The 20,230-nt window shown below is 45.7% G+C and overlaps 2 protein-coding genes across 14 annotated transcripts in view; both read left to right on the plus strand.

Annotated features, from left to right (window-relative positions):
- The window catches only part of prdm10 (PR domain containing 10), a 57,351-nt gene extending 45,233 nt beyond the window's left edge, over positions 1–12,118 (plus strand). Inside the window, exons 1-23 of one of the 13 annotated variants that reach the window (XM_088380498.1) lie at positions 4,040–4,226; positions 5,279–5,455; positions 5,637–5,810; positions 5,898–5,957; positions 6,045–6,149; positions 6,300–6,468; positions 6,540–6,781; positions 6,999–7,199; positions 7,279–7,351; positions 7,454–7,571; positions 7,654–7,777; positions 7,929–8,180; positions 8,579–8,923; positions 9,070–9,225; positions 9,345–9,524; positions 9,600–9,710; positions 9,785–9,985; positions 10,089–10,232; positions 10,358–10,528; positions 10,754–10,891; positions 11,166–11,382; positions 11,463–11,560; positions 11,676–12,118. In XM_088380498.1, the coding sequence (XP_088236624.1) occupies positions 5,384–5,455; positions 5,637–5,810; positions 5,898–5,957; positions 6,045–6,149; positions 6,300–6,468; positions 6,540–6,781; positions 6,999–7,199; positions 7,279–7,351; positions 7,454–7,571; positions 7,654–7,777; positions 7,929–8,180; positions 8,579–8,923; positions 9,070–9,225; positions 9,345–9,524; positions 9,600–9,710; positions 9,785–9,985; positions 10,089–10,232; positions 10,358–10,528; positions 10,754–10,891; positions 11,166–11,382; positions 11,463–11,560; positions 11,676–11,852 (3,528 nt within the window). In that variant the 5' untranslated portion in view covers positions 4,040–4,226; positions 5,279–5,383 and the 3' untranslated portion in view covers positions 11,853–12,118. Of the gene's footprint in view, positions 1–4,039; positions 4,529–5,278; positions 5,456–5,636; positions 5,811–5,897; positions 5,958–6,044; positions 6,150–6,296; positions 6,469–6,539; positions 6,782–6,998; positions 7,200–7,278; positions 7,352–7,453; positions 7,572–7,653; positions 7,778–7,928; positions 8,181–8,578; positions 8,924–9,069; positions 9,226–9,344; positions 9,525–9,599; positions 9,711–9,784; positions 9,986–10,088; positions 10,233–10,357; positions 10,529–10,753; positions 10,892–11,165; positions 11,383–11,459; positions 11,561–11,675 lie in introns of those variants that run through there. The other 12 variants (XM_088380503.1, XM_088380504.1, XM_088380491.1 and 9 more) reach the window with 12 other exon arrangements.
- Positions 12,119–12,427: 309 nt separating this feature from the next.
- Positions 12,428–15,968, plus strand: LOC148395469 (uncharacterized). Its single transcript, XM_088380506.1, has 8 exons — positions 12,428–12,836; positions 13,313–13,639; positions 13,866–13,995; positions 14,056–14,150; positions 14,248–14,428; positions 14,611–14,694; positions 14,756–14,854; positions 14,929–15,968. Exons 1-8 carry the CDS (start codon positions 12,700–12,702, stop codon positions 15,214–15,216), a joined length of 1,341 nt encoding a protein of 446 aa, XP_088236632.1. The 5' UTR covers positions 12,428–12,699; the 3' UTR covers positions 15,217–15,968.
- The last annotated feature ends 4,262 nt before the right edge of the window (positions 15,969–20,230 follow it).

Genomic DNA, 20,230 nt, shown 5'->3' on the forward strand with positions numbered 1-20,230 from the left:
TTGAGGTCAGGTGGTATCAGTCGCAGCAGAGCGTGTGCTTCTAACGTCATATTCAGAGAAATATGAAATAATAAAAAAAATGTAACGAACGGGTGTGCGAGTCTCGCAGCAGGAGGAAGAGGAAATGAAATTGCTTCTCCTCAGCTTCTTTTAAGAATGAAAAGTAATCAACTCAATTCACACTGCGGGATTATTTTAAGCGTACGTTCAAGTTTTTTCCTCGAAGTGAAGGGAGGGGGCAATATAATCACTCCGTCGTGTATAAAACAAAATAAAAGCAAACAAATGCAAAATGAAATCAAGTCTCCTAAAATACAGTGGGCCTATGTTCCAGGTGGAAAAAGAAGTGAAGCATTGTTGGGAGTCCGCAGAACTGAACCTTTTAGAGGCTCGCCAAACTGAAGTTTCAGATGCAACTTTTAAACGAGACAGAAGCGCTCTAACTCCACATTTTGTTAGCGGGCTCGTGTCAGCTGCTGTTCTGAACCCGTCCGTCAGAACATTCCCACGCCAGTGAGCTCTTTGTTATTTTGTTTTTTTGGATTTTCTTCAAGAATCTCCCCTGGTAGCTGAAGCCCTAATAATTAATAACAAAGAAAATCATGCTTGATAAAGCTCAAACTATTCAACTTCAAGATGGATTCCAATTAGGCTTAAAAATAAAAGCAAAAGTGATCCAAAACCAAGCCAAAAAGTGAACTTAAGCCAAAAATAAAGTAAAAACTTAGACAGCGCAGAAAAAAGGGCCAAGTAAACCAAAAATGACTGCAAAGGGATTTTTGAGGATCTGCCCCGCAGCGACGAGCACGGCCGCCACACACTGCGTGACCTCGGCTACGGCAGCGTGACGCGACACGGCGCTAACGGCGGGACGTCGGGCCGGGCACCGCACATCAAGCCACTTAGAGCGTTCCCCGTGCGCTGCGCAATAGCGGGGGGTCGCCCGGGTGTGGTTGCAAGTGTCGTCCCACGGGGTGCGCTTGCACCACTTAACAAGTCCACCCACTGTTGCCTCGGGATTCTCAACCTTCCCCCTTCTGAAGTCCTGACCTCGTGAAAGTTCGTTAAGTGTTGGAAATGAAGCGGCTTCATTAGCGAGGGAACGACTTTGCTACAGTGTCGCTTATTTGCATTTGTCTGTTTGAATATGCACGGCCAACTTTTTCCAACAAGTATTTTAGCTTTGGGTAATGTCTATTTTTTGGAATGTTCTGTAACTTATGGCAAAGATGGGATAGGGTTAAAAAAATATCTTTTGAAATGGCTTTTTTTTCTCCAAGCTTTTCTTCCATCCCATACTTCATTTCCTGGGAGGCTGGCAGGCTTGCCTCCAAGGGACGTTTGCGGCTGTTTGGGTCTTGGGCGGAGGAGGTGGCAGGCTGTTGATTTGACTGAGCACTTGTGACAATCCTGAGGACACCACAAGTGCCAGGCTCTCCATTCCGGAGGCCACATTGCAGGAGAGCAGATGAGCAGAGACCCTGGGCGTCAGGCGGGGTGGGGGTGAGGCTCGGGGGGGCGTCAATGTGGATGCACGCTGCCACCCAGAGGACGATTGATGCAACTCTTTTGCTCATTTACACGTGCAGAGGTGTTGAAAAGGGGTGCACGCACTTTTGAAAAACGCTGGTTTTCAACCCCTGTCGTCCCACCCCCGCTGACACATCAGAGTTTGAACCCAAAAGCAGCCTCACCTAACCTCAGCCCAGCACCAGTCTTCCCCTGTGGCTCGCCGTCACGCTGGGCACCGGGCTATCTCCTTCGAGGAATTGTGGCAATAAAGGAAGGCCATTATCACAGTCACCTGGGAGGATACCATGGCGATTGCGAGTAGCGTGACAGGAAGCCAGCTTCTGGTACTCATTATAAATCATATTCCGGCTCCCGCGCCCAGGAAACCTATTTTAATATGACTTTGTTATTTATCCTTTTATAGACTAAAAGATTGAAATATTTCCTGCGGCTCTTTTGTCAAAACCATCTGATGAACTTAACTAAGCCATTGACAACTTTACTTGACTGAATAAAACAATGAGTTACAATATTGGTTAACTGTCGGTTGGTTAGTCAGTCATCCAGTTGTTAGTCGATAAGTCAGTTCGTGAATGAGTTAAGTTGCGAGTTAGTTGTAAAGCTTCCATGGCAGAACGGCGACAAAAAATAAGCAGCAACCTTACCAGATCCGTTGAGTAACCTTGACGCCCTTCAAAGAATGACAAACACGTTCGTCCTAAATGCTGCGCAACGCGCCGTCCAAGAAACTTGTCGGTTCCAGCGTTGGTTTGTTCATCCATCTGTGCGTCCGTCTGTTGGTGCCATCAGCCAACTTGGACGAGGTTGGGATATCTCTGTCCGTTTGTCACTGCGCTGACCTGACATCCGTCAATGTGACAGCGCTGAGGGGAAAAACACACAATGGGAAAAGCAAATAGTTGAATTTGTTCCTTGGCCGAGCTCCTTGACCATAGTCAATACCAAATAAATTAGCCGCATTAAAATGAACGGAAATGCAGATTGTAAATGAACGGACAGCTCAGAACCTACATACGGACCAAGTGATGGCTAAAAAAAATATATATATATAAATTGGGGCCGTTGTTTGTCAAGTATCACCTGAGAAAGCAGTCGCCTTTGCTGGGCGCTGTCCAAACAACATTTGTGGATCTTTAAAAGGAGCCAGAGAGGGCGCACCAACAACGTTACCCACCATCTGTCTTTTAATTCCATTTTCTTCCCAGTTTGGAAGTTCAAGGACATCAAGACATTCCATTTGCTCTCTCCTCCTTCTTCTAGATTGGATTTTTTTTTCTTCTTTAAATCTCCTAAGCAGAAAGAATTGCACGGGAACGACTGCTGAAGGAAAGCTATTGATTATAACAAACCTAATGTCTCCACAAGGAGCGGGATCAATAGCGCTAAGCTGGCTCATATCTACTGCATATGTGAGGCTAACACTTCCTATTCAGAGGTCATCTGCACCCATACAAACACACAATCACCATTCTTAACTGTGCTGTCATTAATATTTAATAGAATTCTTGATTAGTGCGGTCCCAGATCTTTTTATGCCACGGACCGGTTTCTCATCAAGCAATGTTTTGAAAGACTGTCAGAGAAACAAATAAAAAACAAATGGTTTCAATAATAAAAGGTCTATTTCACACTGATAGGATGGTGCAAACAAAGCAATTAATTCCGTGTTTGTTTGTTTTTGGGGGGAGGTTAAAATCTTGATATTGCCGACAGGCACCCAGCTGCTCATACACAAACGACGTCACTCACGAGGCCCCTAAAAGCGCACAGCCAACATCAAACACAATAAATAACTTTATTATACCAGTTTATTTCTACAAATACCAGGTTTAAACATTAACCATGGTGGCCCTGGGTCAGTATAACATTGTTGGGCCACCTTTGACGCTTGCCAGATTGGGCCGGTACAAATTTCATAAATGAGATGATTCATATAATCATGTTCTATATATATAAAAAATGATATTTTCACTGCTCACCATTCATCATTTTAATCTCTGCGAACAGTGAGCATTTACTGTAATGTAGTATGTCGTAATTTAAAATCTCTTAATTCTCATGACTCTTTCGAGCAGCTTCTCTTAGAAATGAGGGCGAGTTCAATCAGAGAACACGCACACATTAAATGAGGCATGTGGGTGTGTAAAATGGAAATGTCGCTGCTGTAATATCTGCCTGCACGACTCAGCACAATCCACCACTGCAGCAAAGTGTGTGGTTTGAGACTAAAATATTTCAAATGTGAAGTACACTATTGCCATCTGCAGGCCTTAGTGTGTAACACAACCTGGCAGTGCGAGTAAGTTAACCATTCTTCTTCGGTGGTCTGGTCCCGTTTGCGTTCACCAGCTTTGTGACACAGTCGCACGGCGCCACCTATTGACGATTAAGAATATAATAGGGGGGAGATGATTGGATAACGGCCGTGTTTAACTGATTTGATTGGCTGCAATTGAAACACGTAAATTGGATCTTTTTTTTACAATTGTTAAACATTTTATTGAGAAAACAATTAAGATACAATAAAAATGTTTAATATAACAATACGCAGTTTAATATAGAGTTTTGAATCGTCCTGTGGTTACGGTTGTTGATGGGTAAATGCCCACCAATCAGAGGGCAAAGAGTGTACGTTGCTGGGCAGATTATGTTAATATATGCAATACGACCATCGCTGCAGCTACCATTCTGAGGTAAGAACAGCTTGCTTTTTTCCATACAACGTCTTAAAACCAAGGATTTCCTCTACTGAGAAGCGCCGCGCAAGTGGCAAGTAGTCTTTCTGTTGTCAGATATTTGTCTGCTTTCCAGTGCGTAAACGCCGATAAAGAAGATATTTGTCGCTAGCTCGCTCTTCGTCCATGTCTCCCGACGCTAATAGTCCCACCCAAAATGGAGCCCGTCTTCCTTGTTCCACACTCGCCTTGAAGGGCTGGGATAGACAAACCAACGTGGGGGACGGGTGGATCGACGGAATTAAGGCACTTATCTACTGGTTCATATCACGTTTTGTTCATAATGTCAGAAAGAAGTCAATGACGCGTGGAACGAGATGCTATCCGTTCCTCTTATGTCGGCTTTCCAGTGGCCCTAAAAGGCCGAAATGCTAACACCGAACGCCCGCGTTTCTACTGCGCTCTAATTTGTGGTATGGTCCGGTTGGGACCGACAACCTGCGGGGTTAACATGGGGGGGTAAAGCTCATTTATCGATTAGGCTATTTTGACTGATTAAGTTTACCGTTGGTTCCCCCCCTCCATGCACAGTTGCTATTGCTTCGACACGAATTTGCATTTGGACACCGGTTCCCCGACGGCTTTGCCGGCAAACCTTAGCCGACCTTGATGTGCTTTACCCCTGCTTCGAGTGTACGCGATTACCGCTCTGCGTGCGTATGATGGAGCACGCTGCTGCTTGCTGTTGGTGTATTGACAACCTGTGAACATTCCCAGAACGCGTTTTTTTTAATTTCCCCCAATGGACGTATTCAAAATTTATCCTGCAAATGCGCTGCATATTTTTATATTTACGCCAAAAAAAACCCAACCCATTTTATTGTATGGCAAGCATATTCTTTGTAATCTATGTTTAAACTTACAATAAACTCATCTGACACTTAATGTGACAATGTAATGGAGTCTATATAGTCACAAATATAATACAGTCACAAATTCATTTTGTATGAACTCTTTAGTTGAACATAAAGCCTAAAGTTTAGTCTGGTGTTGTGTTCAAAAATTTGTAGTTGCTCTTCAGTTTCTTTGTCCGCCATTAATTGACGATGAAGGTGTCCGTGGTCATTTCAAGAGGACTGCGGTGACGGCTGACCACCACGACCATCTGCGTTGCCATGGAAACCAAGCCAAAGCCTCCTACCGTGTGGAGTCAGTCCACAAACACAGATTCGGCCGATGCCACACAGGTTTAATAAACTTACTCAACGCCGTTTAAACAAGTTGAATTTCCCACTCGAACTAATTTGGTTTTATAGATCACACAATGGTCATCTGCAGTACTCATAATAATATAGTCAAATTGTGCAGTGCATTTGACAAGGGGTAATAATGTAGCAGGAATGGTGATTGTCTTGGTTTGAGTTGCAGGTTCACTTCGAAGGTGGCACGGTGGCCCAGATCGTGTACAGTGGTGACGCTGGCGATCAGGCGGAACGCGGGCAGCAGCAACAGGTGGTTTACACGGCCGACGGCAACTCGTACACATCGGTGGAGTCGGCCGAGCACACGCTGGTTTACATTCACCCTGCGGATGGAACTCAAGTCAGGCTTGTTTTTAAAAAAAAAAAGTGTATATATATATTTTTTTTATCAGGGCTTCTTTCATCCATTCTTGTAATTTCCTCTCAGGCAGTGTTTGCAGATCAACCTCAAGTTGCGTACATCCAGCAGGACGGCACGACTCAGCAGGTGCCTACGGGAGGATTGTCAATCCATTTTCTTATTTTGAAAGTTTTAACTCGATCATTAATTAAATCTACTGCTGCCCCTCCGCAGGTGGCGGTGTTGCTGCCGAGCGGGCAGAACATGAATACCGCCAGTCTGCACGTTCTCAGCAATGTGGCCGAGGCACCACAGGCCACCTTGGAACCGGCATCTCAGGTGAGCTCTTGATTCCTTGCATCATAATAATATTCTAAATGAGGTTGAAGTTTAGGTCTTGCTAATTTCCTTCCATAGGCCAAAGAGTGACTGTAAATTCTAGATGTCTGTCTTGACCAACACCATTTTGGATTCCAACCTGTCCAGCAGGAGCAACTGCCCGTGTCCGATTCGCTAGCCGACATGGAGCAGCCCCCATCCAGCCCTCTCGGGGCCATGGACACCACGGACGACTCTGAAGAAGACAACGATGATGAAGACGAGGATTCGGACACAGACGACTGGGAGCCTCGTCAGCGCTTCAACCCTCACAACCTCTGTGAGTCCATATTTTCAATGTTACCGCTCACATTACCGTTACAGCAAGAAAGTGTGCCTAACCCCTCCCAGGGTGCGAGGAGTGCAACAACACCAATCCCTCGGAGTGTTTGAACCACGGGGCCCTCCACCCGATCCCCAACCGGCCGGTGATGTCCAGGGCCCGCGCCAGTCTGCCTTTGGTCCTCTACATCGACCGCTTCCTGGGCGGGGTCTTCTCCAAGAGGCGCATCCCTAAGCGCACCCAGTTCGGCCCAGTGGACGGACCCCTGGTGGCCCAGAGCGAGCTGCAGGACAACTACTTTCACCTGAAAGTGAGCCCTAACACGCTGAGACAGGATGGAAACTGTAAAATCACTTTTATTAACTGGACAGGCACATCATTGGAGTTAGTATTTTTTTGTCTTAATTGAGCTAGGGCACATGTTGCACGGTGCATTGCCAAGACCGCCACCTACTGACAAGTTACAGTATTTTTTTCAAACAACTGCTGATTGTTTACCACTCCGCCTTTTTCCATTGCTTCCGCAGCTTTGTGTGCTGGACTCTGAAAAAGACGGCGAGAAGTCAGAAGACACGTGGCTGGACTTGTCTGACGAAGACAGCTGCAACTGGATGATGTTTGTAAGGCCCGCCCAGAACCATCTGGAGCAGAACTTGGTGGCGTACCAGTATGGCGCCGACATCTTCTACACCACCATCAAGAACATCGAACCCAAGCAAGAGCTCAAGGTCGATGGCGTGCCGTGTCTTGAGCAGAGTCAACTTTGGTGCGGACATTTGGAAACTTAATTTTTGCATCCCTTTGCAGGTGTGGTATGCAGCGTCCTATGCAGAGTTTGTCAATCAGAAGCTTCACAGCGTTACAGAAGAAGAGAGAAAAGGTGAGCGTCGTCATCATCATGTCGTAATAGTCGATTGATGGTTTTAATGATGACGATCAATTGCCTCATGCGTGCTCTTCCCTCATTCGGTTCTTCCTTCAGTTCTGCGGGAGCAGGAGAAGAACTGGCCGTGTTACGAGTGCAGCCGGCGTTTTGTGAGCTCCGAGCAGCTCCAACAGCATCTCAACCTGCACGACAACATGATCTACTCTGTTGGCAGGTAACGTTCTCCTTCATGTTGCAGCACCTGGCTTTTGATCACAAAGGACAGATTTTATTCATTTTGGCTCTTCCTCCTCCAGGTCCAGAGGGCGTGGCCGGGTCAGGGGCAGGAAGCGATTTGGGACAGGGAGGAGACCTGGGCGACCGCCTAAATTCATACGTTTGGATGCGCCGGTTGAAGATGATGTGGGCAAGACGACGACGGTAAGTAGCTAGCAGTTTTAATACCATCAGACATGCTCTGCTAGAAATATATACAAGTTGAATTGGTTTTTGTTTTATTTTGTTAAATTATTCTTTTTTTTTGTTTTGGTTTATAATCATTTGGATTTTTTTTTTTTCACCTTCTTCTCAGGAGATGCCAGAGCTGACCGAGGCACAGCCACCGGACGAGCCAACGGAGGCGGCTCACAACGGCGTCGAGATGACGGCGTCCGAACCTGACACCGAGGCAGACGGCCAAACGGCCTCCCCGGCGCCGGATCCCGTTTCTACCCTACCTGCCGACGTGGACGTGCCACTCCCGACCAAGGAGGACCCTGTGCGGAAGGACCAGTCGGATGCTCCGCTCTCGTCGCCGGACGTGCGGCGCTTGAAAAAGATACGGGTGAGACACAAACGCCGATTACAAGGTGTTTGAGTGTGTGTTTGTTTGTCAACATTGTGTTTCTCTTCCTTATGCGGGCCTCTTTCAAAGACGGATGTCCAGGTAGGAGAGCCAATCAAAAGGCTGAAAAAGCGATTGAATCGGTTGCCTCAGTGTCGATATACTGTATCTTTATTATATTTATTTATTTTACAGTATGTTGCAGGATGTTAACCATAAGGATAATTCTTGTTTGTTTAAATCAAAAGACAATAAACATAATTTGTCACCTGTTAATTATATTAGTTTGTTTTATAAAAAATAATAACAAATAAAAGCAAGTTTTGAATGAAATGGTCATGTATTCATACTTATATAATAAAAAAAAAGCTCACAGTGTTTCCTGTGCGTGTTGTCAGAACGCAGCGCTGCAGCATCACTTCATCCGCAAGAGCTTCCGCCCCTTCAAGTGCAAACACTGCGACAAGGCATTCCGTGACAAAGACAAGCTGGAGCAGCACCTGCGTGTGCACGGCCGCGACACCTTCGTCTTCCCGTGCCACCTGTGCAGCAAAACCTTTGTAACTGACACAGCACTGGACGACCACCTGCTGGTCCACACCGAGAACCGCTCGTACGCTTGTCTGCTGTGCGCCGAGACCTTCGAAAGGCTGGACGTGCTCAGGGACCACATCGAGATGCACGCCGTCGACGGCGTCTTCACCTGCCCGTCTTGCAAGAAGACCTTTCCCGACTTCATCCAGGTCAGTTGGTTTTCCCTCGCACGAGACCGTCGGTGTCTCTTGTGAGACTTTGGCTCAGGACTCAGTCATGGACTTTCTGAAACTCTCGTCCCGGCTGGAATTTGTACCGTGTCTCGTGTTGAGGTCTTTGATTTTTTTTCCACTAGGTGAAGAAGCACATCCGCTGCTTCCACTCCGAGAAGATCTTCCAGTGCCCCAACTGCGACAAGGCCTTCTGCCGGCCCGACAAACTGCGCCTGCACATGCTGCGCCACTCCGATCGCAGGGACTTCCTGTGCTCCACCTGCGGCAAGCAGTTTAAGGTCAGGCCAAAGTGCAAGAGGTTTGAATATTCAATCATGGCTTGCTTCTCCATCTGACATCTGCAGGGGCTTGCTTGTTTGTAGAATAATTAATAAAAGATTGTTGTATGTTCCTCCAGAGGAAAGACAAGCTGCGGGAGCACATGCAGCGGATGCACAATCCCGAACGGGAGGCCAAGAAAGCCGAGCGCAATCAGCGCTCCAAAAGCCACAAAATGAAGACGCCCACCACCGACTTTGAGAGCTTTATGTTCAAATGCAGACTATGCATGATGGGATTCCGGCGCAGAGGAATGCTGGTGAGCACGCTAAAGCTCGCCGTCGCTCGTAATGAGAGCCGGCCGGCCGTGAATGTTGATGATATGTCGTGGCAGGTGAATCATTTGTCCAAGCGTCACCCCGAGATGCGCGTCAACGACGTCCCCGAGTTGACGCTGCCCATCATCAAGCCCAACCGGGACTACTTCTGCCAGTATTGTGACAAGGTGACCCGACCATCACACGCAAAATAATAACAAATGTTTATAAATAAAGTGACATTCGATCACCTTGTTGGCAGGTGTACAAGAGCGCCAGTAAGAGAAAATCGCATATACTGAAGAACCACCCGGGAGCCGAGTTGCCGCCCAGCATCCGCAAGTTGCGCCCGGCCGCTCCCGGCGAGCCCGACCCCATGCTGACCACGCACACGCAGCTGGCCGGCACCATCGCCTTCGCGCCCGTCTGCTGCCCGCACTGCGACAAGCAGTACAGCAGCAAGGTCAGTGTGAGGTCACAGGATTGGAGTCATACGTTCAACAGAACTCTCTGGAAAACCTGCCAAGTCACTCATATGTCAAGGCGTTGTTGCATGTGTGTCTCAGACAAAGATGGTGCAGCACATCCGGAAGAAGCATCCAGAGTTTGCTCAGCTCACCAACACCATCCAAGCGCCCCTGGCAACGGCCGTCATCACCAGCACGCCTGCCGTCATCAGCACGGACAGCGCCTCCACTGAGGCGGTCGTGGTAAGTCGTCGACGTTGCAGTATAGCAGATGATAATTTCAAATATCCTAAATCTAATATTGTTTATTGTAGCACAGATGAATTGATTGCTTGTGTTTATTAAGACAAATATGTTTTGGCTGGCAGACCACTGACTTGCTAACGCAGGCTATGACTGAGCTCTCCCAGACGCTGACTACCGACTACAGAACACCGCAAGGAGACTACCAGAGGATCCAGTACATCCCCGTATCCCAGGCAGGAAGCACCTTGTCCCAGCCGCAGCACATTCAGCTGCAGGTGGTCCAGGTGGCGCCGGTAACAACCATGACTTTTCTTTCTCGACTTGAGTAGGTTAATAGTTAAGGGAGGAAGCTCAGTTTTGCCTCGTGGCAATTTTGAAGATCAGGAAGTTGAAATGAAGGTTAGGTTTTTGTTTTGTTTAGTAGGATGGAAAAAAGGCTCCAGTTTCAAAGAAGTGTAACTTTCCCCTTTGGCGAGTATTGAAAGGACCCGGTGGTCACCATGTTTGTGTTTGGCCAGGCTTCCTCCCCGCACTCTCAGCAGCAGACGGTGGATGTGGGCCAACTGCACGACCCGCACGGCTACAGTCAGCACTCCATCCAGGTGCAGCACATCCAAGTCACCGAGCCCTCGGCTTCTGGGCAAGGTGTCGCCCAGGTACGAGTCCATTCAACATTCGTTCCTTCACGAAAATAAAAACGTGATACTGATGCATTGTTTGGGTTTTAACTCCAACCACATACTCGCTCAGGGCTAACCAACGGAACAATACAAATTAGCAATTTATTTGAGAGGATAAATTCAAATCAGATGAGATTGTGGTTGCAAAAGTGTGCACACCCTCTGATAATTTCAGATGTTTCTGTCACGTTAAATGATTCATTTCCCTGCTAGAATACATGACAGTAAGCATCTCTAACTTTTCCCCCAGGTGAGTGGTCAGCCACCAAGCCCCAATTCCCAACAGACAAATCAGGAGCTGAGCCCGGCCCAGCTGACCCCTGTGACGCTGGCTCAGAATCACAGTCTTCAGGGCAGCGGGACGCCTCAGCAGCAACAACAGCAGCAGCAACAACAGCAGCAGCAGGGAGCAGTGCAGCACGCCTACATACCTGGGAACTGGAACTATCGAGGTTATCGTGAGTCCGGTCTGCTGTACACACTCGCAGCTTCCTGCCATGTGACCAATGAGCTCTTCTTTTTACTACCTGTACTTTTACCCAAGCAGCCTCTGAGATCCAAATGATGACACTGCCCCACACTCAGTACGTCATTGCCGAGGCCACTACGCCGGTGACCGGAGCCACCAGCAACCAGGTGAAAACGGTGAGTGGACCTCAAACCCAGCTCGAGATCCTTTGTGCACATTATGATTTGTTCTGGTATCTTTCATTTAATATTTTGACACAAATGGATGCAATTCTCCCCTGGGTCCCCCCAGACGCATTACGTCATCTCCGAAGGTCAGACGGAGCTGGACGGCAAAACTTCAGGTGCCGTCAGCTCGGGTCCGAACCATGGCGAACACTTGGAGCCGTCGGCGCGTCAGCAAGCCTCCACACAGTATATTATCACCACCACCACCAATGGCAGCGAGCTCCACATCACCAAACCCTAAACCCCCCCTGAACTTTGACCCCCTCGCTTCTAATCCACTCCCACTACTAATCCTGCCCATTGGCAGTTTTGGAGCACGTGGACTAAAAATCAAATGAAGACTTGATGAATTTAGGAGGCAAGATGAAGACCAGCACAGTTTTATGTGTTTGTAAAGTGTTATGTTGTTGTCGATGTGTCACACGCTGCTAGAAAAGTCAACAAATGACAAGTCTCGAAATTATTTCCAGCTTTCCAAACATCAACTCCCGCCTAAGTGGGGGGGGGGGGGGGGGGGGGCTTTTTTATGCTTTTGGAATACCCCAAAAAAATCACTTATTTGTAAACCAAAACTCCAACAGAAAATGAAGATCTTCCAATTTAATAGCGCAGGCGTCACGTTTTTGTCCCTAAATGATTAACGGCGTTCTACAACCTTATGGTGAAAGCAAATGGGTTTTTACAGTACACCAAAAATATTAAGAGGTAACAAAAACTAAAAAAAAAAAAAAACATGACCAAATAAAAGAAAATCAAAAACTTTTAATCAAACCCTTGTATAAAATAAACCAATACTATTCACAGGGGTAGGTTAGTCTAATTGCAAAATTTCCTAAAGTTTACAGAAATTTTGACAAAGGTGCCACCTCATGTTTAATGCAAGCATGTGTAATGTTGTATTGTGAGCTAATTATAGCTCAGAGTTGCTTGAGAGGACAGGAAGTGGCTGTGTTGCTTTCCGAGGCGGGGCACATCCATCAATCTCACGGTTAGTACCTGTTCTACAAGATCGGCAGGTAAATCGAAAGTCTCGTCATGCCGCTCGAGTGCTTTTCCCCACTTTCCCGAAGCATGTCAGCTGGCCGCACATGACGCTCAGCGGTGCCGGAGGTCACGATGGCCCGGGTTCTGGCGCAAGAGCGGTTCTGGACCGGGCCCTGGACCGAGCCAGCCGCGGGGGGTGGGAAGGAGAACCTGTCCGGGAGTGTTTGGAAAAGGCACACAGGTGAGATCTGCTGACACCTCAACGATGATTTGAAGCACAAATCTACAAATATTTTGTTGGCACGAGCAAATATGACTTGTGGATTGCTTTTTGTTTCAAGGAAGCAACTTTTTTGTTTGCCAAATAGCAATCCTCTGGAATGCAGTTGTTTACACTTGCCTGATTATCTTTGACCTTTTGCTCAATGGTAAATGGAATGAGGTAGCTCAGATTTGCAGAATAGTGAACTAAGGCTTGACATGGAATTTTTTTATTTGATGCCGATTTTGGTATTTGGCTGAATAAAACTTATAACTGATTAATCAAGTGAGTCACAAATATAAAGTATATATATATATTTTTTTAAAACAACTACAGGTGGAAGATTTAACAGTTTTGCAGTACTTAGTACCTTTAAAGTACTTTTAGCATTTAAATTGACAAGAGAATGAGAAATTGGTGGGGGACAGCTTGCTGAAATTTTTTACTTTCTGCAGCTCAGAGCACCCATCACGTGATCTTCAAATGCTGTCGACCTCATCAGCCACACAAAGGTGGAGGAGGAGAAGGTGGAAGAAGCTCTTCAGCACAGGATGCGTCACGTTCCTGCCAGTGGCTGCGGTGTGGTCCATTTGCCACCTGGGGGCACCACCGTCTCTAGAAGATGTGTGTTGGCGAGGGACACTCCTGTGCCTTTTGTGGGGAACCCTGGCAGGCTGCATCTACACGCTGCTGTGGTACTTGAAGTCGTCCCTGGGACAGGAACCCGCTCCCGCGATCAAAGAGGAAGTTGTTACTCAAATCAAGATGATGACAAATGAGCGGTGAACTCTTTTTTTTTATTTTTTTTATTAGCTATATTCTTTATCATCTTTATCACTTATTTGTGAAACCTTTTGGTATATTATGATTATATAACACTGCCCTCTGGTGGTCAAGGAATGCATTAAGGCAACACTACTACGGCATGAGCAGAAAAAAAGTGAATATTTTCAGCCCCCAACAAAATAATCTACAGAGCACATCTAATTTCGTGGCCTTGTGTTGCAGGTCCTCAAGTTCAGGTGTCCCAATTCCTCTGGCTCTTGCCTTGACTGAGAGCCTGCTACTGAGCATCCTTCAGGAACCTCTGACAGACCCTAGCGGCCCTCACATGCAAGATCTCCTCTCCAGGTTGGAGGTGAGTCTTCATTTTCTCAGGTGACATGCGAAAGACTCGTTCATTCTCCCCCATTCGCAGTCCGTGTTCAACACGCTTGAGAGCGTTGACCCGGGGTCAGACTTCACGGAGCTGACTGAAAAAGTGACGCTCGTTCAGAGCTACTTACGGAAAAGGTCAGTGCAAGCTTTCTCTGCAGAAATAGAAAGTCTGGAATCAGATTTGATTTGATATTGCCATGGATGTTTCTCAGACGCTTCTCTCCGTGTGCAGGAGCAGCTCACTGAGAAGGTTGCTTCAAATCCAGGCTGAGTTTGAAGCCGGCATAAAAGAACTGCAGGAGGGCGTGGAGGTTCGCTGGGGCCGACTGGAAGAGCTTCACACCGGAGTCACGCTTACCAAAGAGGGCGGTCAAGAGCCTGAAGACTTGGCGTCGGCCCACCAGGACGCCGAGGTAAACAATATGTTGTCTGGAGGGCTTGAGTTGCTTCTTAGACAACTTTTGGGAATGCCTCAAAATTCTTGCAAGTGTACATCACTGATGAAATTGTTTTTTATTGAATTAAAATGAGCTCATAATTTTTTCGCAATGTTTGCTTTTTGCCTTCTCAATTAACATTTCATGCATCTGCAAAGACCTTATCTGCAGTCTTGAGCCACCACAGGAAGCAACTAGGTGACTGCCAAGCTCTCCTGAAAGATTGCACACAGCTCCTTCAGGTAAACATCATCTGAGGAACTGCCGGGATGTTATCAAGCTCAGTCTTGCCTGGTCTTCTAGGAGTTGATTTGGAGTCACAGCCATGCAGGCAGCACGCTCAGAAATTGCGAGAGTGAGTCCGTGTGGCCCGAGATGCTGCTTCAGTCCAACATGGAGCAGGTAGTCATTCTTTTCAATTGTTTCTTGGTTCTTCATACAGAATTGAAAAAAGTTCTGCTTGTGTTCATTCACAGTTTGACAAGGTGCAGGAGAGCTTCCTGTCCTTGGAACAGCAGACCGCCACCTTCCAGGCTCACCTAGAGGGGCTGTCCACAGGTAAGGAAAGGGAGCATGCCAGCGGGGCCTCCTCGCCGGACCTCAACGGCGGACTCTCCGGTGAAGTTTCCTCAGAGCATCTCGACTCAGACGACGAGTCGGACGGTCGCCTCTCCTTGTGTCAGAGGTCGGCGCAGCACTTGTCATCCACGATTGGACGCTTGCGAAAATCAGAAAGAAAGAAAAAAGAACGGATTGGACATTAGAAAGAAAGGTGATGAATATTCCAAATAACCAAAAGTTGCAGGTAAGACTCACCCATGGCTGAGAATGTGAATATGAATGTCTGACACAAGGGGGCGCCCTAACACCAGTTATCATCATGCATCTCAGTATTAATCTGCCATGCCTTACAAACTGATTTCCAGTCTGTTAGCTATGTTGCTGCACTTGTCTGTTCAAATTGAGCATGCAGATGAGCGAAAAGTGAGGGATAATTTGAAAAAAAATAGTTAGAGCTGCAGGCAGCGATGTACGTGCCTTGTTTTTCATGGCAAATCTTTTAAATGCTTTCTGATCTGAACCTTTTGACCCTATGCCTCGCAGAAAAGTAGATACCTTGGATTTCTTTTTTTTTCTTCCCATCAGCTTCTTATTTCTGCTTATAACCGCGCCTCATTCAGGTGAATTACTTTGTAGGGGTTTGTCAAAGTAAGAGCTGCTGAATGAACCCAATATGGCTGCTTAAAAACATTAATGGCTGACTTCCTATTCAATTTCAGGCATGAGTCCCTGAGACTTTTGTGGGTCCTGTTATGATCCACCCTATGTAGTGTCCATCTGTGAAACTGTTGTCAGGGGATGTTTTTTGTTCGAACTTTCTTACAGAGTATGAGCCTTTGAACTGGCCCAAAATGGTTGTGCAAAACCAAAATGGCTGACTTCCTCGATAGACTACAAGCGTGTTGCGTAATCAATTTGTTATAATAATAAACTAGTACTTTTGCACTGTCCTGTATGATAAGGGTTTGTCTTTCACTCAAGACTATCCAATTTTATTTTATTTTTTAAGGTAGGGGGGCACAAGGAGCAGAATGAAGGTATCCGAAGGGGGGATGGAGGTCAACGCCGGAAGTATTTTTGTTATTATTATAAACGACGCAGCCCTCTTGACCTGAACGTCTTTGATCCCAAATTCAATTACGTCTCTGAAGGTTCGCCGCGCTCCTTCTGGACAAGTTTGAAGAAAAGTCGTTTGAAAGTAAACACAGATGCCATTCGACTACAGAGGTCGGCGGCATTGTCAATTTTCTTGGGTTGTGTTTGCTCCTCGGGGGGATTGGGATGAAAGGAACGTTATCGCGTGGGTCAGAAGACGGAAGCACATTGGACGGGGTTCAGGCAGAAATGTGTTTGTTAATGGTCAATGAAAAGCGTGTACATTTTGCGAGTTAAAACACAAAAGTAACTTTAATTTGTATTTTGGATTTCACATCGCAAAACAAAAACAGAATCCAGTAGAACGGCGCCTGTTTGAATGTGATGCGTGAATTAGCCATTAGCATTTGCAAACATCTAGCTAGCTACTTCTTATCTTAGCTCTTTTGGATCAGGTAGCCATCAAAACAAATAACAGTTCTTGTTTTGACATCCCCGAAAGATGTATTGAGAAACCGTGATAAGTTGGCTAGCTAGTTGGACGCTAATCCTCGCTGATGGCGCCCTCCACTTGCTGTTTTGTTTGTCACAGCACCTGCGCTGTGTTCAATGAGAAAACAATGTTTGGAAACATCATAAAAATCAGCTAACAGCTTTTATTTATATTCTAATATTGCGTGTTTGTTCATTAATGATGTGTTTTTGCCCGCTTGAGCGCCGCTGCCAGCGGACACGTGCGTCACATCAAAAAGGCCACGCGCAGATGTACGCAATTAGCAACATGGCAGACATTTAGGGGGAGCAAAGGTCCATAAAGTGGCAGATTATTATGTTTCATCTAATGTGGCTGGAGGGGCCGTGCGACATTAATGGAAGCGTTCCTTGAAGTCCGCGCTAAAACTTTACACTCCCCCTTTGGCGCTCGCATGAGACAATTAGCGGGGGGTAGAATAATGTTGGAGTTTTTTCATTTAATAGTTGGAATCCCACAAGAACAAAGTCATATCTTTGCCAGAATATATGAGAGACTCGATGAAAGATTTTTATTTTACAAGCAAAAGGTCATAGAAGGTTTTGCTTTAAGAATTGTTTTAAGTCAATCTTAAGAGATTTTTAGCAAAACTTTGAGTAGTTATCGTATAAATATAAAAGGTAGAATCAACTCATATTTCGCAATAACCCAAGAGAGTAAACGGAACTAATCAAATGATTAAGGGAAGGGTGGGGTACATAAATTGGACTTTTAAATGCAAATCTGTGACGTGCATCCCATTCAAGCTGACGGTCAAATAGACAGTTAAGCAAAACTTGGCCTGATAAAGCTTCTAATCCCTTTTGGAAGCTGAACGTTTTATAATGGCAGCACCTGTCTTTTATCTTTCAGTCATGCTCTTTGTGTCCTGCCAAACATGTGGAGCCCTTAATATCTCCGAATCCCTGCAAAGTAAGCTTTTCTTCTTCATCTCTCAATGTGCAGATGCAGCTGCTGCAAAGATGCTGCTTTAGACTAATAGAAAAGTACTGTAACCTTTCACAGTGTATGACAGAAAACCCTGAAACAAAGAGAATTAAAAATAAATGAATGGACGGAAAAACATTTTAATATGCCAAAATATGGATGTAGATAAATGTAAAATGGGTTTACAGTAAAGGTCAAGTGGGTGGTAATAAACAGCCTGAAGCAAACATACTTGGCCTCTTTTTGGGAATAATACTCGCCAAGCTGTGATGGCTTGTAGTGCAAAAAAATAATAATCTAAAAATGGGGCCCTCGTAAGTCAAGGCACCCGTTTTCATAAATTTTTATCTGTACTCGGGTGACAAACAACCCACCTGCCCCGCCGTGTGAGGCTAAACCAACACGGTGTGTGTCTCCTGCACAAAAGATGCCGACGTGTGGCGGCAGAAGCCGCTCAGTCCACATCCACACCCCCAAATAGGAAAAAATGGAGGAGGAGGGGCAGAAAATTGTGATTCCCATTCAGGGAGTGTCAGCGGCGCACAAAGAGCGACCGCATAACACTGGCGCTAAATCACTCTTAATGGACTTCTTTCTTTCTCACTAGATGACAGGAGAGTGCGTGTGCACGCCTTTTGAAACACAACGTTAAGTAAAAGCAAATGTAGACACTGCATTAGTTTCATTCATTTTGGTTTCTTCCCATGAAATCAGGACATTTTCTTTTATATGTGTATATATTTTTTTATAAACGACTTTTTTTTTTATGTCCAAAAAACATGACCTCATAAAATCCAAGTGACGCACCAAAGTTGCGTCACCCTGCTTCCTTTTTGGCAATCATCATGTCGCGTGTGCCGACTATATGTTGATCATGCATTTTTTTTTTTTTTTTTTTGAAGTTGTGGCTAACCTCGTTGACTCAGTCAAGTCGTGAGCACCCCCCACCATCAGCCTGTCTTATTCTTGGCACGGGTCGGCCTTCAATTTGCCTTCACTGCTGCTGGGTGGAGTATGTTTATGTCGCAGCGTCAGAGTGGAAGGCACAGGAGGCCGATGAGATGCCTGTTTATTCTTTATTTATTTTATTCCTGGTGTGGACAAAGGTGTTTATTTGTTGCTCTGATCTAATCGAGGGGAGGCCTTAATTTTTTTAGTCCTCGTCTTATTTTCTGACAGGGAAAGTAAGGATGTCTATTTGAGATAGTCATTTATTTGTCTCCCTGATATATCAGAAGGGAGATCTTGATTGTTTGTGATTCTTCAATGCGCTGTTAAAATGAGATATGAATATTTGAAACAACTGCCAGTGAGCTGCTGACTGAGCAGAGGCGTGCACTCTGTCATAATTGAAGCCAGTGTTGTGTGTTGGATGGAGGCTTGTCCTCACGGTGTCCCTCCCCGAGCGCCGTGTTGTTGTTGCGAGACCTCCCACGCAAACCCCCTCCCCAAAAAAAACAACACATTAATCCAAGTAGATTATTGTCTGTGATATCATCTAAGTAAAATTGTACAAAGTCAAACTTGAAGCCCTTTTATCAAAATCATTGGAGTTTGAAATTTCACACATCCCCGTGTCCATAAATAACAATCTCTCATTCATTACTTGTATACTGTGTCATTACAACCAATAATTATTAATGACACTAGACATTAATAAATTTGAAATAATGCAAGTAAATATTTCATCATCTCGCTGCTTTTCTTTTAAAATAAAAAAAATCTTGAATATTTTCTGTTGCCGACAAACTTCAGCTTGAGCCAATCTATCAGTAACAACATAAAAGGAAGGCTAGGAAATGTGAATATTGACTTTCCAAGTTCATTTCCAGTGTGCGGCCCTAAATTTTCTACTTGAGTTAAAAAAAAAAAAAAAGTAACCCCAAATCTGCTTCCCTTCTTCTGCCTCTTCTTCGCCGCTCTCCTTGTGTGGTCCACCGTCATTCCCAAACAATCGGCATTAATCCAGGGAGGGAGTGAAGGGGGGCTGGCTGGAGTGTACAGTACACACACACCCACACACACAGAGCCCGAGCAAGGACTTTAATGGCGCTTTATTGTCTTGTTCAAAATGTAGCATCCATCAAAGACTGCCATTAATGTGTTGCAGTCTTGGAAAAAAAACAACTTCATCACTGAAGTGATTTTGCTGAGTCCACATTTGAGCCATTAAAGCTTCATATAGCTAACGTGATGATTTTGCGCTATTTATGAAAGCGTGTTGCCCCCTCCAAAATCAAAGTATGCTTTGCCTGGTTTTCATAAAGGCTAATCAAGCGGCCTGAGCTGCCATTAGCGAATCACCGCATACACTATTTTGACGCCACATCTGCTAACACCCCCCTCGTCTTCCCCCCCTTCCGTCCGCCCTGGTGAAGTTGTGGAGAAGAAGCGGGTCACTTGCTGCCTTACGGCCATTACCGTAATGAACATTGGCATTGTTAATTGTTTTCCGTTGGGCCTAATGAGGTGAGGAGCCGTACGATGCAATTAAGGAAAGGTCGAGGAAGAAGCCCAGGGGGAGAGAGAAAAAAAAAAAAAAGTGCAATAAGGCACTGGAGTGGAGAGGCTGGATTGTCAGTGCAAGTTATGATTAGGAGGCGCAGAAGCAGCCATGTGAAGAAATGAATTTCATGCCTGTTGATTCCGTAAATTCTCCTGGA

The sequence above is a fragment of the Syngnathus floridae genome, chromosome 7, assembly GCF_059516105.1.
Source record: "Syngnathus floridae isolate MCC-2025c chromosome 7, RoL_Sflo_1.0, whole genome shotgun sequence".
NCBI lineage: Eukaryota > Metazoa > Chordata > Actinopteri > Syngnathiformes > Syngnathidae > Syngnathus > Syngnathus floridae.

Coding starts and splice junctions, on each gene's coding strand:
- LOC148395469 (XM_088380506.1), top strand. CDS start 12,700: ATGACGCTCAGCGGTGCCGGAGGTCACGATGGCCCGGGTTCTGGCGCA. Junction 12,837..13,312: donor TGTTTGGAAAAGGCACACAG/GTGAGATCTGCT, acceptor TACTTTCTGCAG/CTCAGAGCACCCATCACGTG. Junction 13,640..13,865: donor AAGATGATGACAAATGAGCG/GTGAACTCTTTT, acceptor CTTGTGTTGCAG/GTCCTCAAGTTCAGGTGTCC.